Source organism: Martes martes (genome assembly GCF_963455335.1).
Source record: "Martes martes genome assembly, chromosome: 4".
In the NCBI taxonomy this organism is placed as follows: Eukaryota; Metazoa; Chordata; class Mammalia; order Carnivora; family Mustelidae; genus Martes; species Martes martes.
The window spans coordinates 11,017,838-11,035,327 of record NC_137891.1 but is presented as its reverse complement, the minus strand read 5'-3'; the positions used below and the strand labels follow the sequence as shown (position 1 = coordinate 11,035,327).

The window sequence follows — 17,490 nt, the reverse complement described above, 5'->3', positions numbered from 1 at the left end:
GCTTGGGTAGGCGCAGGGCACCAGGAAGGCCACCCTCCTCCCCAAAATGGATTTATGATTCAAGTGTCACAATGTCAGGCTCCCGACCATTACTCATGCTTGCGAGAACAAGCCTGGGCGAAGTGCCCACAGTGTCTGGCACCAGAAGGGGACCTGACCAAGCAGCAGTGTGAGATCCTAGGGAAGAAGTGCAAGCAGAGCAGTCAAGAACTTGGCTTCTCTCCGAGTCTCTGTTTCCACCATCTGTAGAGCAGGGACCTGAGAATCTACCTCCTAAGGCTGAGATTAAGGATTAAATTATGCAATGTCTTTAACTTGACACTGTTTCTAACAGCTCACTGGACTGACATATGGGGAGGCAGCCAGCCACACTGTAAGGTGTGAGGGGATGCCCATGCTCAACACCTAAAACTACCTCCCATTCGCCTCCCCACAATGCCTGTAAGCCCACCATTCTGCTGGGTCAGGGTATCACATATGTTAGAAGTACATAAAGCTCTGGGGGGAGGGAGCTGTTACTCTACCTTATCACATTAATACTTTCAGTGAATCATCAGTGACATCTTCTTCCAGAGCAGTTACCTAAAAGCAGACTTTCGTAAGGAAGACACAGGTCCTCAGTCAGGGCAATCATGGTGGGGTGGGGAGAATATCCTGGGACCCTAAGAGGAAGCAAGAAGTCTTAAAGGGGCAGGAGGAGAAAGAAGGGTACCAAATGGGCAGGGATGGTATCAATCATGGAAAGACCCTGGCCCTCAGAAACACAAACTCCAGCTTCCCCACTGACTGTACACCCGGGTCAAGTCTCTCTCTCGGCTCAATTTTCTCATCCGAAAAAGTGAAGTCAATACTGTTTACTGTCCCAGTGCTCTGAGCAGTTTATAAGATATCACATGTCAAGTACTTAGCAGGGAACCCAGTACATTCTACCAGAGTGGACCCTGACTTAAATTAGTCCATTCTATGCTGAAATCCCTCTAAGAAAAATAATCCTGAAAGCCGCTTCTTGGACTTGTCAGGGAAGTGGAGACCTGACACGTTCAGAAGCAATTTCAGACTTGAGAATGGGCCTCTCTGAAACCTCTGGAACTGGAAAAGCACAACCCCAGAAAAACAGTTGTGACTGAGTTTCCAGGTTAGCCCAGGAAAACCTCCTTACAAACCTATCTTGTACCAAAGTCACCTGACAAAGCGATGGGGCTCCCTAGCCAAGGGCCATCTCAAGGAGAAACGTGAAATACAAGCTGGCTTCTAAAAATTTATGTGCCATCTCTCGGAAAAGGCAAGTCAAAGTTGCTTTTGGCAACTTCTCCTCCACAGCCTCCTTCCCTCAGGCTGCTCCCAATGCCTGGACCCCAGAGCACCCGCAGGCTCACCTCACTTCTGGAGGAACACCCTCCCCCAAACATTCCCCCTCCCTACTTCTCAGCCAACCGTTAGGTAGAAAACAATCCAACTAACTCACAACCATGCACGAGTGATATGGCAATACTTGGGTCTGCAAAAGATACTTGCTAACCCAAAAAAGTTTCTCTGCTGGAGAAAAGGTCCCTGGAGTTAATAAAGTGAAGTAAAAGTATGGAAGCAGCCAGGGAGAAAGGAGAGGAGCTCTCTGTGGCTAGAAGAGCCTGGTCAGGAGCTGGACTCCATGCGGTCTTCCGTGCATGCCCCCTTTCCGCAGTAAATGTTATTTCCATGTTTCTGAACCCACAAACGTATTTCCCCAGTAAGCGGGAATTTCGGCAGAGAAGCCATACAGGGCCAAGAAGACACCAGGAAGGGGCTAGCGGGCCGGTAAGGCGGAGCTGCCCACTTCCCCACGACACTGAGATGACAATGGCTCTCAGTTGTCCACTCTGCTAAGCAGACAGTTTGAGAACATCCCACTCGCCATTTCTCTTCACTCGACTCACGATGACATTAGCACATGATGCATAAATGAGGGCAAGAGCACACTGACAGCCTGTTGTTCTCCTTTGGAGAACTCAGGTTGTGGCCTCACTCAAAGCTGTCCGTGTGTGGAGAAAAGCTCTTCACAGACGGTACAGGGTTAGGGGTGTAACGACACAGACCACCTTCCACAGGGGGTTGTGGCTACATGACAAGTGCTTCAGAAATCCATGAACAGACCTGGCTTTTGACCTGGTTATTCTACTTCCAGGACTCTATCGTGCAGATAATGACAGATACAAATATCTACTGCTTTCTCTTCAAGAGCGGGTCCTCTCTGTGGGCAACTGCTGGGTCAACTTTTTAAAACACATGAACTCCTCAGTGGAGGCAACTTGAGGGAAGGAGGAAAATCCCTTAGTACAATGAAATGCCTTATAAAATGTTACTGAAGACTTTTTAATGATATGGGCAAAAGCTCATGATGTGGTAAATGAAAATAAGCCGGACACAGTTAACTGGAAGAAGCAGCTGATGGGATAGAAGTAGCTATCTCTAGCTGGTGGGATTATGGACTTTCAGATCTCCTTTTTTATACTTTCTCCTAGTTTTCTATAAGGCGAATGCATTCCTTTTATTCTTTACTATGAAAAAGCTATAAGGAAAGAACAAAAATATGTCAATAGACTGCAGCACATTCTAAATGACACCAGAAAGATGCAATCACCATTATCCCGACTCTGGGAAACTCTATAGGACAAACAACCCAGTTTCTTAGTAAAACACTGCAAAAGGGAAAAAAGAAAGGATACCTACAGATTAAAAGAAATGTTCAATATGCACCAGCCAATTTTGTATGGATTTCATTTGGATCCTGATTTGACCAAACTATTTAAAGGGGGGAAAAATCATTTTAAACAGTGAATATGTAATGATGTTGAGAAAATTATCTTTTCTGCAGATGTAATAATGGTAATGTGGTCCTTCCCTGCTCCTCCCCAAGTCCTTATCTTTTAGGATACTTATGAATGAAAAAAAAACAGTATCTAGGATTGATTTTAAAAATCCGGGGTGAAGGTAAAGATGAAAACACTGACCAAGAGCAGATCACAGTGAAGCTGGGCGACAGCTATGTAGAGGTTCACACCAGCCTTCCTGCTTTTGCATAGGTGTAAAAGTTAAAAAAAAATAAAAATAAAACAAAACACAAACAAAACAAAAATACACTTGACGGACTGAGCTACTGGGGGGGGGGGACCACAAAAGTTATGTGTGTGCATCCAGAGAGGAGTCTAATTATGCAAAGACTAAAAAATCTATGTTTTTTTAAATTCAAAAGGTATTCTTTCAGTTAAAAATTACTTGACAAAACATCTCCCACCATGCAAGCCCGTCTCTTTCAGAAACAGGAGGCTGGTAACAGAGTGTGACCTCAGCATACTTTTTCAGTCTTGTGACCACCGATAAACCACTTTAACTTTCTGAGCCTCTGTTTTCTCATCTCACAAATGAGGAAAAGGTGTCTTTGTTGCCCAACAGTGTTGTGTGCATGAAATCAAACACATAAGAAAGTACTTGGAAAACAGTTAACAGAGTACAGAAATGCTGGAGAGTAAACACAAAGCACAACTGCTCGTTAAATCATGTAATTCACTACTTGCCACTCAAAGAAAAATCAGAGAGGTCAACTCTTTCTGAAAATACCAATTCTCTCATTTATCCCTCTGATACCACATCATGAATTGGCTGCCCCCGATTAGGGCTGTAAATTATCTAAATGTAAATGCCTCCCACTCAAAGGAAACAAATGAGGGGGAAATGCTTTCCTCTTCCACTGGCAGAAGCGTGTCGTGTTTGTGTGTGTATATATGTGCGTTTGTTTCCACTAAGAAAGTAAACGCTAACCTGACTCACTGCCTTTCCCTTGCACTTTGCAGCTAAATCACCATAAAGTGGGGCTGCGTGGTGGAGGGAAGGTGTGGGCCATGGAACCCTACAGACTTGCCTGATTCCTGGCTCCATCATGTGCTACCTGGGAACTGGGAAGGTGAGAAATAACATATGTTAAGGCATCCACTACAGAGCTGGGAACTCAAACAGTGAGAGCAGTCACCGTTACTGAATGCGCTCACCCCACGAAAGCCTGCAGGTTGCAGACACCAAAAGGACAAACCAAGAATCTTGCTCAGCATCCAGGTCTGTCAAAAATCTGTGGCACAACCTTCAGGAAATTTGGTAATGGAGGGTTTTTCCAATTGCTCTATGCAATCAGTAGCCACATAACTAAAGTACAGAGATGGATAGCAATATTTAGAAAACCTTTACCAGATCTGCCTCAACAATTACAAATCAAATAGCTTTACTACAATCTTATTTTTGTCAAATTTCTGAGTGCCAACTAGGTAAAAAGAGAGGGGGATCCTTGGCCCCAGGATACTTACAAACTACTAAAGTGAAGACATGTATGAACATAAGTACATAATTTAGTTCGTTAGCCAATCAACAACAAAGTTATCCTAAAATCAGAGGGAAATGTGTTGTTTCCATGGTCATCCAGTTGGTATTTTACCCTGTCAGGAAGTTCTTACTCAACTCTAACCTAAATATCTCATGCTTCAGCTGAAGCCTTTTTCCTGACTGTTCTGTCTCATTAGCATTCCATTCATAATATAAATTATTTTTGCTTGAGAACAAGTTGAAGGAAGAAAGAGCCTGGCTTGGGCTGAATCCTTTCTAAGCCTAGCTTGTCATCTGTAAAATGGGGAAACAACACCCATCCCCACAGAGCTGCTGGAAGGACTGAGGGAGATGATATATGTAGGCTATCCATCACAGAACCAAGCATAGGGAAAAGTGCCTCATTGTAGCGTTGGCCGATTCTGAAATTGTAAAAACTCTTAAACACAAAATGAGGACGCCTTGGGACGGTGATGGCATTATTTTGACTTGGCACCATTTTATTTACTGTGAGGCAGTGCGTTTGCTTGCATTGCTATGAAAAATATTAACATTATTAAAGCAGCAGCAGCTGCTGGGCCAGCAGTGAATGCTTATTTTGATTTGCACTTTGTGGAAATAAGGAGTATCTAATTTTATGTAAGTGCTATTAACATGAATAAACATTACAAGGAAAAGGAAATGGACTTCATAAAAAAATGATTAATGAAACATAAAGGAAGACTCCCACGTTTTAAAACAATGAAGATGCTTGAATTTTATTTTGTGTGTAACTGGTCAGTGAAGAAGCCACTTAATGGCTGAAGGAAAGCAGTCCATCCTCATCAGACCTGTAGGCAGTCCTGTTACTTAACAGAAACTTTCCCAAGCAGAGCCTAGCTGCTCTGCAGGCTTCCATCCATCCTGGGTATCTATGGAGGATTATTTTTGAGCACCATGTCATCACTGTGGATTTAAATGGCAATGGCGTGCTTCTTCTCTACCCACACCCTGTGTGGAATGTTGGTCTTTCCTGACCACATCAGGAAAGCTACAACTAGGCAGCACAGTGCTCTGACCACAGCCCTTCAAAATGTCCCGAATGAATACACTGCAGAAGGGTCAAGAGGAGGTGAGATTTCCAGGGGGAAGGGCAGAGAAGTACACATCTTCCTGGCTTCACTGGATGCTAGGCACGCAGCTGGTTCTCTTGATAACCCTGTGAGGTGCTGTGGTCTCCACTTCCCTCTCACGCCAAGGACGAAGACCGTGGGGCTAGAAGATCCAGATCCAAGTCCCAGTTTTGCTGTGTGATCTGGGTGTACAAAGTCTACCCTCTTGACTCTTCTCTGAGGATCGCTATCACACCCAGTCCTTGACGAAGGTGAGGGCTTAGACCCACCCACCAGGTAACCCCAGAAACTTAGCCAAAAACGACTGGATTAGTGGTCGTATCCTGACCCAAGCTGGACCAGTCCCATCCTTCCAGCTACGTCAATCAGCTTCAGAGACTCAGCGCAGGGTACTGGAGTGAGGGGGCAGGGAGGGCCTGGGCTGCCATCCTCTGCCATCTGCCCAGAAGAAAATCTCCAAGCATCCTACCATTCTTGCCCCTCATGTTCCAGGAAAAAGCCCCATGAGTCTTTAAAGCAAGTCCTTACTGTGCTTAAACTAGCTGTATTTTGTTTTGTTGGGGGCAGAGGGAGGGGTGGTAGAATCTGTTACTTACAACGGAAGAGCCTAACTTCATCATCCTAGCAAAGAGGAGTTGAACCAGACAGTCTCTAAAGGCCTTTTTCAGCTCTGTCAAATTTATTTTATCACACAGTCATCAGGTCAGTTGGTAGGCTGGGCACTGGAGACATGGCCGTCTTGGCTCTCACCCCTGAGCATAATGCTACAGAAATATAAGGTATCCAAGCTGTATTAGTAGTACAGGGCTTGGAAGAGCTTCTATTCTCTATCCAGAGCACGTGTGGCAGTGAAAGGGATGATCCAGCTTGACGTAGCCAACTCTGCTTTCTTTAGCAGTTGGTACCAAAATGCAGTCGCTGTGCATGATGTTCTGGTTTTATTTTTCTAGCTTCTAGGTGGCTGAATCGGGTGCTGTCTTATCAAAGGGACATATATTCCAGTTCTCTGGGGAAAATTACACCATAGCCTCAGCATTAAAATTCAGTTCTTACATAAGTGACCACAAACAGCACCACAACACCGGGCTGCTCAGAACGGGCTCTGGGCTGGAAGAACCTACAACTCTCAGACTCTGTTATGACCAAGTGGGGTCAAGTGCTTCCAGATCTGACCGAACCCCTACCTCACAAATAATTAAAACTCATCTTCCTGACACTGAAAAGAAGCTAGGAGACACAATGAAATGTAAATCCAAGGATAAGTTCTTTTTACTTTCAGGCGCCTGCCTCCAAACCAAAACAGAATTCCTTGTGGCCTCAGAACTTCAAGCTGTAAACAGTAAAGCATACAACGTAGCTGCCACGCTCTGTCCCAGTCAGAGGCAAGGCATAAATGCTTCCCCCCACAGCTCCCCACAAATGACCAGAATCAAGTACCTGCATTTATTACGTAACAGAAAAAGTGGCTCCTTACCCCGCCCCAGCAAAAATCAAATGGGGCAGCACTGTCATGGCTTTGATGCACCAGTGGAGAGAAAGTGGGGGGAGGCAGGAAACAGAAAGAATCTGCAGGCACAAAGGAAGCCCAGAGAGTGAGGCCACACCAGCAGAGCCCAACTGGGCCAACCCTCAGGCTGGTCTGGGTCAGTGGTTCCCTGACTTCACCCACCAAGAGTTGCCTATGGAAAACTGAGGGGTCGGTCTCCTTCAGATGAAATTGGCTTTGACTGTCACGTGCCCCCCAATGGTGCAAGTGTTACTGTTGCACTAGCCCTCCCTCCAGTCTCATCTATACTTCCACCATCCAGTTCCTTGAAGGGACACAGCTGGCTCCACCATCTGACCTCTTCATCACCCACCGTCCTGAAATGAGTCGACCAAGTCTTGTCCTCTCAGCTACACATTCAAGGGTCTAATCCAAAATGAACAGCAACAGCATGAGGATAATAAGAACAATATTTCTAGAGCCCTTACCATAGAACAGGCACTATCCTAAGGGAGAGGTTCGATCCCCATGAGGGAACTGACACACAGTAAGGTTCAGTAACTTGCCTGACACAGATTCCAAGACAAGAGGGCTACAATGAACCCAGGTAAGGGAACCTAGTGTTGCCACTGGTTCACAATGGAGAGAACTCTGCCCATCTCCCTACCAAGGAATGCCTCTCACTTCCTTCCTCCCCACCCCACAAAAGGAAGGCTGACTAATCCTGACTGGTCAGACCTTGACATTCATCAGGTCACATTTTACCAGCAAAGAAGTCATGTGATGAGTGCCTCGCCTGTATCTCCTTTAACACTGAGGAAACTGAGGCTCAGATGGCAAAGTGGTCTCGAGCCCATCACTTACTCATGTTTAACTACTACATGTGGGAATGGCTCAGGCCAATGTCTGGCTCTAGCCCCTAAATGACTAGGTTACATAAATGGAAACCACCTCTCTTGAGGCCCCCTTGACTCACAGACACAAAGGCAAAAGTCTGGGTAGTGTTTGAAGATCCAGAACCCACAAGGCTTCTGACGAAAGCCTCTTAACTTAGCTGCTGTGGCCTCACAACATACCTTGTGAGACCAAAATTTACACCAGCAGACTGGCTAGCAAAACCAAGTTCCGAAAATCAGGTTTACGTTCCACTCCTCTGACCTGGAAGCAAGTTTTAGAGAGAAACCCACCACCGTGTACAAACAGCCTCCATACCCCTTTTTTGAGAGCATGGTGCAAAGAGCCTGGGCCGGAAGTGGAGAGACCTGAATCAAATCTCTGCCCAATTTCCTTCCCATCTTAGGCTTCAGTCTCCATAACAGGACAAAATTCGGTCTATGTGAGTCCTCATTCCTTCTGAGTTTTCTCCCATGGGGATACAAAACTCGAAGATTTTTCTAGGAAACCAATCACAGGAGTGAGATCATATTTGGCTTCCCAACTGCAGGAATCTCTAACACGCAATCCAAGCCTCTGATCAGCAGAAGATAATCCTTGCTAGACCACTGAGCTGATACAGTTTGACCAAAAACAAAGAGAGGTGGCATGAGGGATATGCTGAACCATGTTATTAAGGCATCTATTAATTTTTCTGAAATACTGCACATGATTATTAGACTCCCATCACCACTTCCATGGGCCCGTCAGAGATTAGGCTCCTCGGCTGGGAAGCACCAGCTTAGACTTTCTCCAGGTTCCATTTGACTTCAATTATTAGTGATTCCCAACACCCAGCACAAAGGCAGGGCTATGGACAACCAGGAAGCCAGAGGCAGGGAGCCAGAGTCCTCCAGCAACCTTAACCAAGAGCAGTGGTTCCTTGGCCAAGGCTGTGGGCAGCTCACAGTCAAAGACGGGCTGGTCAACAGTCCCAGACTAAGTGTGCCAGGGGAGAGCTGGAAGCCACTGGGCCTTTTTCACTTCTGCTGAGCCCAGGGACGACTGCTGGCAGCACCATCTCTAACTACAAACAGCTGAAATTTCGAGGGCAATCCAACAAGAGGTCTTTGAAGAACAGAAAAAAGGAGTGATCTTTGTCTTTCCCTTTTTCTTCTCTACCCTAAACTCTTTATCGCTGGCACTAGAAATCAAGGAGGGATAAGAAAATTCAGTACATGTCATTTTTATGGGCCCTGAAAGACAAAAAACAAAATAGAACAAAAAATGAGCAGACAGGAAGCACAAAAAATGGTGACATACAGAAGAAACAAAGAATTTTAAATCGAGAGATCCTGCGTTACACTGATCAAGTAATTTACCTCTCTGGGCCTTAATCTATTCACATGTGAAAGAATAAGGATGCTACCACAAAGGAGTTTTATCAGATAGCACATATGGAAAATGTTTTTTAAATCCTAAATATGTATATAAAAGGCAAACAGCATTAGCCTGGAATATCTGGCTAACAGCTCAAGCCCTATTTTAGAAAAAACATGAGTTCTGGTACATAAAGGAAATTTCCTTTTCTCACTGCTTCTGCAGGCAAATAAATATATTCCTCATTCACTGACCTTTGCTGCTTATGTCCAGAGAAAACTCATCCTCAGTACATTCGAACTGGATCAAAGGTTGGACCACAGAGCCTGAACTCTACGTAAGACAGCAACATCAAGGGAAGACTTACTCACCTTTTGCTGTTTTATCTTCAAAAGATTAGGGACAAAGAAAGCATCTTATTTTGACCTCAAACAATGCACAGAACTAACCCTGATTTTATCTAAACTCTGCCTGAGATTTACTTTGAGACCATAACCAACTTTAGCAGTGGCTACCTAACTAGCACTTGCTGCTTAGTTTATCGGCTTTCAAAATTTAAGAGAAGTACTGCAACTGCATTCCAGAACACTCAGAGCCGATGAATGAGATCAGACTTCAAGCCCTGGCCACAGAGGCCCTATGTGTGAGATTCCACAGATAACACTGGAGAACCTAAAAGCATTTATCAAAGATTAATGACCTCCTGTCATCAGCACAGAAGATGAAGTCCAAACGAACATGAGTAAAAATTAAAAGTTACTTGGAGGGTGAAGAAACATACAGATGTAGTCTAACTAGTATGCACAGGGGTGTTACAGAAATGGGATCCATGCCCAAATCTACTACTTACTATATGTGTGCCCTTGGGCAAAAGATCCGACTGCAGGAAGATGGGTCAAACATAATAGTAGGGCCCAGGTAAACATTAAATAATAGTATGCATGGGGTTTGCACACAGTAGGATCACTAATAACTGGTATATAGTTACTATGAAAGAGGCCTGGATCATTGACCTGCATTCCACACCTTCACCCGTTTCTTCATTCTTCAAACATTTCTATGGCCTCAGGAAGGACTAAGCATGTCATGTGTTTATGTTAAGACAAGTGAATTTCTCATGCAAGACCCACACTTCATTGTCAGCTCCCTTCAGAAAACTTCGATGGAGTACTTATTAATAGCAGGGTTGATCATCTTACTATCCCCAGGTAATAACACACTGCTGGGCACTGGACAGTTTGCATACTGATTGGATGGTAATTTGAGTGATTCACCTTGCATTATTGGGGTGAATATCCTAATATCATTTTCCCCACCTGCAAACTGCCCCTTCCTACCTTGTTAAGAATGACAGCCCTATTTACCTCTTTCTCAAACACCATTACTTCGTCCATAACACAATCTAGACAACAATTTCAATACCTCAGCTACACTTAGCAAAATGACTTGTACCCAGCAGTGCTCCCCAAAAATGCTTTGAGTGAACGCTATTCCTAGATTATGCCCAAAAAGTTCCCACACCTGAATCTGAAAAACCATATCAAAGTCTTTGAAAACACAGAAAAAAAAATAAGGAATGTATTTAAGTATTACTATTAAGAACTCCCTGGAATGGGAACACGAAGAAAAACTGAGCCATGTAGGAACTTAGGCATCCATATTTCATGAGATCAAAATTAGAAGGTACAATTAAAGGGAAGCCTCTTACATTCTCTACAAAGCCACTGAAATACATCTTTGTGAGCATTTGGAACATCTATTTTATGTTCTAATTATTTAAGGATTTCCGTATTCCACCCCATGGGACTTTGGGGATAAATCGCTTCATCTCTCTAGGCCTCGATTTTCTTCTCTGTAAAACGGAGATAACAACTGTCCCTCCTCCATAAAAGTCACATGAGGCTTAATTGTGATCATGCGTGCCACATGCCTACAGCAGGCATGGCACAGAGCAGTCGTTCAGTAAATGGGCAGGATATGCCCCTTCCATCACCACAAAAGTTAAAGTGCTAACCCAATATAAAATAACCAAGCAGACCTTCATTTATCACGTCGACTTCCACCAAGCGCTAAGTATCGACAGTCTAAGCCTTTAAGTGGAAAGTCTTTCCTATTGTCTCCCTGCACAGTGGTCCTGGAATGCCTGCTTCCCCTCCTTTCTCAGCAAAACTGTCTTCTCCCAGTCTCCTAGTCATCTACTCATAATTTCCAAATAGTCATGAGTAAAATGGCACACTGCTGAATAAGCAAAACACCGGCTTTTTGCTTGGAAAACACTCAGACGTCAGGATGAAACCCAGGCAGCTAATCCATTCCTGCTTCCCAAAGCAGCCACTTGTGTGCGCCAGCCTAACCATAACCCCCAAGTCCTATGGGACCCTCTGCCCCCAAAGGTGAAGCCCAGAAGCAAACTCTTAGCCTCTTTTTACTACACATTTCTGACCCATTTCCTACAGTGATCTTCACAAAGATTTAAATAAAAGCACCAACATCTGCAAAGCAGTCTGCCAACAGGACACACCAAAAGGGGGAGTATGGGTTAATTTAGGGTTCCAAGCCTAGAGAGCTACAGTTTTTTTAGTTGGGACAACTACAAGTTAATTAGGAAACCAAAGAGAAAAAAAAGTCTGTAAATAAACAGGAAAGCATTTAATAACTGGAACTAGAAAATGATTTTTTAAAAGAATTCCAAGCTGCGCAAATGAATTCCCATTCCCGAGTTTCCACATCACCAAAAAAGTACCCAAAAGTCCTACTATTCCTAAGAATAACCACAAAGTAACACAAACAGCATTCTTAAAGTTTCCAAGTATCTCACTTGTGAAGCATATGCCAACAAGATTTTGTGGTTTGCCCCAAAACTTTTTCATACATTTTGACGGCAATAACCTTAAGCCTTGTATTTTTTTAAGAACTGAATTCTGATTCACTTAAGATATTTCTAACAATGTGCCCCTTCCATATATGCAAACTTGGGGGTAAATAAAAATTCAAATTAAAAAAATAAAAATTCAACTTGGTGGTTACCTATCAATAAGAAACTAACAGGTATATTTCACTTTATGCAAAAGGCCATCATTCATGAGTCCAACTTCATGTCCTATGAGTCAAGAGTTAAAGATGCAGATTAGGACAATGAATCCTTGACCAGTACTATACTGAAGTTCAGAAAAACAATTACAAAATTACTGTGTCATTCTGACTGTAACACTTACTGTAATGTTTTTGAGAGCATGAGTATTATCAACATACTCTAACATGACACTTTTGAACTTCTAGACTGATTCTAATTCCTCCTCAAATTCATAGGTGACCACATTTGTATTATGATTGGATCTATTTTTCGACATAACCCTGCACAACAATAAACCTTATTTTAAAAAAAAAATGCATCTGTTGCATTCACACTTAAATTTAGTTAACTCAAACTAAGATTTAGAGCAGCTGCATCTAATTAACATTAACCCTGTCCTCTCCTGTGGCTGTGAAATATGGACGTATACCCCTACAAACAGCATTATCAGTTACTTACCCTTACCACAACCCACACAAACAAAACACAGTAACACTATCTCAATGTGCAGAAAGGGAAAGTTAAAATAACTGACAGCCCTATTAGCAGGCACTGAAGAACTTATCTAGAAGGAAAATAACCACTCAGTCTAATCAATGTCACATCCTTCAGGAGGCATACACAATTAGTACACAAAAAGGATGCAAAATGCTCCTGTATCAGCATGTTCCAATTTATCACTATTAAGTGAAGGACAGACCCATCATGAGGTTGAATGCCCGGCAACTCCCAGACTCCCAGTATTCCCAGACACTGAACGTCAGGCTAACGCAACAGAATGACAGGTAACAAAGAACCCCCCCCCCCCACCAATCTATTTACTTCTGGCTTTCAAACAATCTTAGCTGGTATTTCTCCAAATGAGTTTCAAAATTCAGTTCAATAACCCAACATTAACTTCACAGAGAATCCTAAAAGCTTCCTCAACTGGCATAAAATGTTCAGACTAATTCACTGCACCAGGAAGGCAAGACAGGACCCAGCACAAAAAGAAATTTCTCCCCTCCTAAAATTTAGGACCTTAGGCTTCAGAGTACCAATTCTGCGTATAACCTGGCCTAAAGAGTGAGTAGCAAAGCTTGGACCAAGAGCAGTTTCCCCACAGAAGCCCAAGCTTCTCAATATTACAGAGAGCTGGCTGTGGTGAGTTTGTATCAGAAAGAGGTCCCCAAACCTCAAATAAACCAACCACAAGATAATCCACCCCAGGAAAATGATCTGCCTTCCTAAGTTCCCCCAATGCTGTCTTTTTCAGTTGAAATAGGCTTGGCTTTTTGGAGGGGAGTGGTGCTTTATGGCACTTACAGATGGTGCAGAGTTCCAAGGCAAATGTCCTATTTTTATTGAGGTTCAGAGGCTTTGTAACTCTTGAGCTTGCGGGTTCCTCCTTACCTACCCACCAGGTCCTATCACTAAATTCACTTAAATTGTAAAGGAAATTGCTCTGCCCTTGGTCCTGCCCAGGACACCCACGATGCCTCTCTGGAGGGTCTAGATAAGGCAAGCTGTTCTTCTGCAGTCCCAGGCCCCCCTTTCTCCCAATTCGGCCAGCTCTTCTGGCAGCCTCAGGTCTCCCTTCACAGCTTATGAGTGCCCTGCGGGCAAGTCCTGCTGGCGCAGCAGCCTCAGCAGAACCAAACCCTCCGGTGCAGGGAGCTGGGTGGGGACCTGTCTGCACAGATCTCTCTTTCCACCCAGGGTTTAGGCACTGAAGACTGGATGGGGAGGAATCCTAGGGTGGAAGCAATCCCAGCCAGAGTCTCCTCTCACCCTTTGGGGTTTTATTCGCGGGCCCTGGCCTCTGCAGCTAAGCCTGCCTGGCACAGCCAGGATACGGAGAGGGGCAATCACTGACCATCTCCCAATATCTTGCTGGTGACCTTGGCCACGTTGCTTTGCCTCCCTCTGCCCTCTGGGGCCTGACATCACTTAATTCGCGGGTTATGACAGGGTCAGAAGGATGTGGAAAGAGCCTGGCAGACTGTATTGCACCCACGAAGGGTCCAAGACAGGGAGAGGACTTCCCTCTTCTTTTTCCTAGGGGTGTCAGGAGCTCGCTCCATCCTCTCCCCACCTCCTACCTCCGGGGAATCAACGCCCCGGCAAATGGGGCAAGGGGCTGCCCATATTAAGTCCCCTCTTCACCCGGGAGCGGGAAGGGGGGGATTCCGAGGGGGTGTGGCTGCCCCAGCCCCCGATATCCCTTTCCTCCCCGCTCAGAAATTCAGACAATTCAACTGCGAGGCACCGGCTGCGAGCGGGGGTCATCGAGGCGTCCCGGCGGACCGGCCGGGGTCCCCGGTGGGGCGCGCCGGCCCCGACCTACCTCCTCCAGCAGCGTGACGGTGTTCCTGCAGTTGTGCAGACGCGTGGTGAAGCTGGACGTGGTGGGCGAGTTGTAGTCCTCGGTGGTCTCGGTGATGAACTCGGAGACGGAGATCTGGTCCGGCATCCTGCCGGGGGGGCGAGACACAAGCGGGGGCGGGGAGTGAGTCACGGCGCAGGCTCCCGGGGCCGCGGGCCGCCCGGCGGCTCATGAACGCCCCTCGCAGCCTGCCACCCGGCGCCCGGCCTGGCGCGGCTCCCGTCCCCGGCGGCGGCGGGAGAAAGAGCGGGCGGAGCGGGCGGCGGCGGCAGCGCTCGGCGCGGGGCCCTTCAAACTCCGAGCGGCGCGCGAGGCAGAGGGTTCTCGGGGACCCGCCTCCCTGTGTTCATGCCGGCGGCGGGGGAGGGGGCGCGGCGCCACGCGGGGGCTCGGGTCGGCCGGCGCTGCCTCCCGAGACGCTCTGACAGGCGGCGGCGAGCACAGCGACTGACTGAGCGCACACTCCCGCGGGCGGGCGGCGGGCAGGCGGCGCTCCCGCTACAGTCACGGGGACAAACAAGGAAGTGCTCTGCGCACGCGCCGCCGCCGCCCCGCCCCGGCCGCCGCCGCCGCCCCGCCTCCGTCTGCGCCCCGCCCCCGCCCGCGCCCCGCGCTGCCTCCCGGGTCGCGTTCCGACGCGGGCGCCGGGGTGGGGGCCGCACGGCTTGCGGGGCTCCGGAAGCTCGCGTCCCGGCACCGCCCCCGGAGCGGTTACTTCAGCGAGCTCGTTACGCCTGCGTTCTGCGGGAAGACGGACCAAAAAAAGTTATGCGCGTTCTTTTTTAGTCCCGAGTGGGTGCAGGAAGCGAGGCCGGGAGAGCCGCCTCCTTCTGCGAGGGCCGTGGGCAGAGCGAAGTGGGCGCGGGCGCAGGGGCGGCCTCGGGGTCCCGGCTGCAAGCGGCGCGCTCGCCTGGCTCCCGCCCTCGGTCCCCGTGCAGGGCGCTCCTCGTCCTTGGAAGGTGCAGTTTGCTTAGGTCGCTAAAATGCTAAGACAAATGAAAGGATTTTTGCTTTTTTTTGTTTTTTTTAATTGCAATTTTTACTCTTCCATTTGCACTGTAAGTTTTTTTTAACCCGCAGAACACATGCGGGTCAGGAGTGCAAAAGGCACTTCCGGAGGGGCAAATGGTGTACAGTGCTCAGCAGATGCCAAATTTCAGCGGAGAAAGTACCAACAGATTGCTCATTCCTTGGTCCTGGCAGATGGCTATTTTAACTAGCTCCATCTACTTGTCCAAAGAATCCATTTAATTTCTCACCACTGATTGCGGTTAAAATTGTTTTGTGTGTTTTTTTTTTTTTTTTTTAAAGAAGAAAGCTAGGCCCTTGGGAACCTTCTCAGGATCCCTGTAATTGAAGCCAATAGGAGCAGTCTTACAAACTCATCTCCAAATGTACCCCCTTAGGGCGGAAGGCTGGCCCTGTGGCCTCTCCCTAGGATTGAGTTCCTGCCATCTGGTGTGGTTAGGTGTCCATTCCCTAGTCCTTACCCACAACAACAATGGAGTGCCCCAAGGCAGGGACCTTGCCTAGCATTGGGCCTGGCACAGAGAAGTAGCCAAGTGCTAGTCAAATGAAAATGCATCACCTCACTGTCAGCAAATACTTACTAAGGGCCTAAGACATGCCCTGAAGATTCAGTAATGACAATGTCCCTGCTCACAGTAGCTTCCCTACTAGTAGGGAGACAACCAACAAATCATGTGATATAACATGGAGTACATATAAAATACGAAAATGACGGAGGTGCCATGCTTACAGGTGTAAGCATGTTCAGAGAAGGCCTGACAGGTGACATCTTGAGCAGAAAAGAGAACAAGAGGCTGCATCCCAGAAACATCCTATTGGCTATGGGATCTTGGCCTTCAGTTGCCTCACATGAAGATGAACCATGGATGAGAAAGTAACTTTGTGCACAGGAAAGCCATTATGAAATGAGTTTGAGGAGTTTTATCTACCTGTGTTGGCCCTAGGACCCTGCACTCTGCCTCCAACAAAGCACGCGTCCATGCCAGGTAGGCAAGGGTTTCAGCTAACCACAGGGAGAAGTTCATAAGGCAGTGTATGTGAATAAACATTTTTTTCTGGCCAAGTAAAGCACTGAGAAATGAACCTGGAGAGACAGTCTAAAAAATAAGTAAAGAAGTAGGCACTCACTTTCTCCTCATTAGCACTTTAAAAGTTTGGTTGGGGAGGGAAGTGCCAGGATGACTCAATCAATTAAGCACCTGACACTTGGTCTCCCCTGAGGTCATGATCTCCTGGGTCATGAGATGGAGCCCTGAGTCAGGCTCCACACTCATCTGGGAGTCTGCTTGAAGATACTTTCCTCTTGCCCTGCCCCCACTCCTCTCTCAAACAAATAAATAAATTAAAAAACAACAACAACAACAACACAAGTTTGGTTTGGGGCACACCAAGGTTGAGGTTCTAGGGAGTTAGCCAGATGGCAAGGGCAGGCAGCCGAAGACTGGCACCTGGAGGTCACTTGGTCATGTGCAGTGCTTGACAGAAAATTAGCTTTTGGAGTATGAGCCACTGAGAAGAAAATCCTTCCTCTCTTTCACACACTAACCGAGTCATCCTGCATCTGCAAGTTCTGTGACTTGCAGATATGGCTCCAACTAGCTTGGGCTAATTAAGCTCAGGGACTTAGTAACCCTGTGCTTCTCCATGGAGCAGATGAGTATAACACCCAGTACTTGGACTTCCATCCACTCCAAGGAGGACTTCCTCTAGGCTGGAAATCAATTTTGACTTTGATGTTGTATTTATTCTATCCTCTATATTGCAAGTCATCTAATGCCTGTCACCTCCCCCGGGGTTGGTCGCTCCTTCCATCCCGTATGTATGA

General features: G+C 46.5%; 1 protein-coding gene across 1 annotated transcript in view; it reads right to left on the bottom strand.

Annotated features, from left to right (window-relative positions):
• The window catches only part of ASAP1 (ArfGAP with SH3 domain, ankyrin repeat and PH domain 1), a 348,258-nt gene that overhangs the window by 258,481 nt on the left and 72,287 nt on the right, over positions 1 to 17,490 (bottom strand). Inside the window, exon 3 of the mRNA XM_080800600.1 lies at positions 14,598 to 14,724. Within this exon, the coding sequence (XP_080656726.1) occupies positions 14,598 to 14,724 (127 nt within the window). The remainder of the gene's footprint in view (positions 1 to 14,597; positions 14,725 to 17,490) is intronic.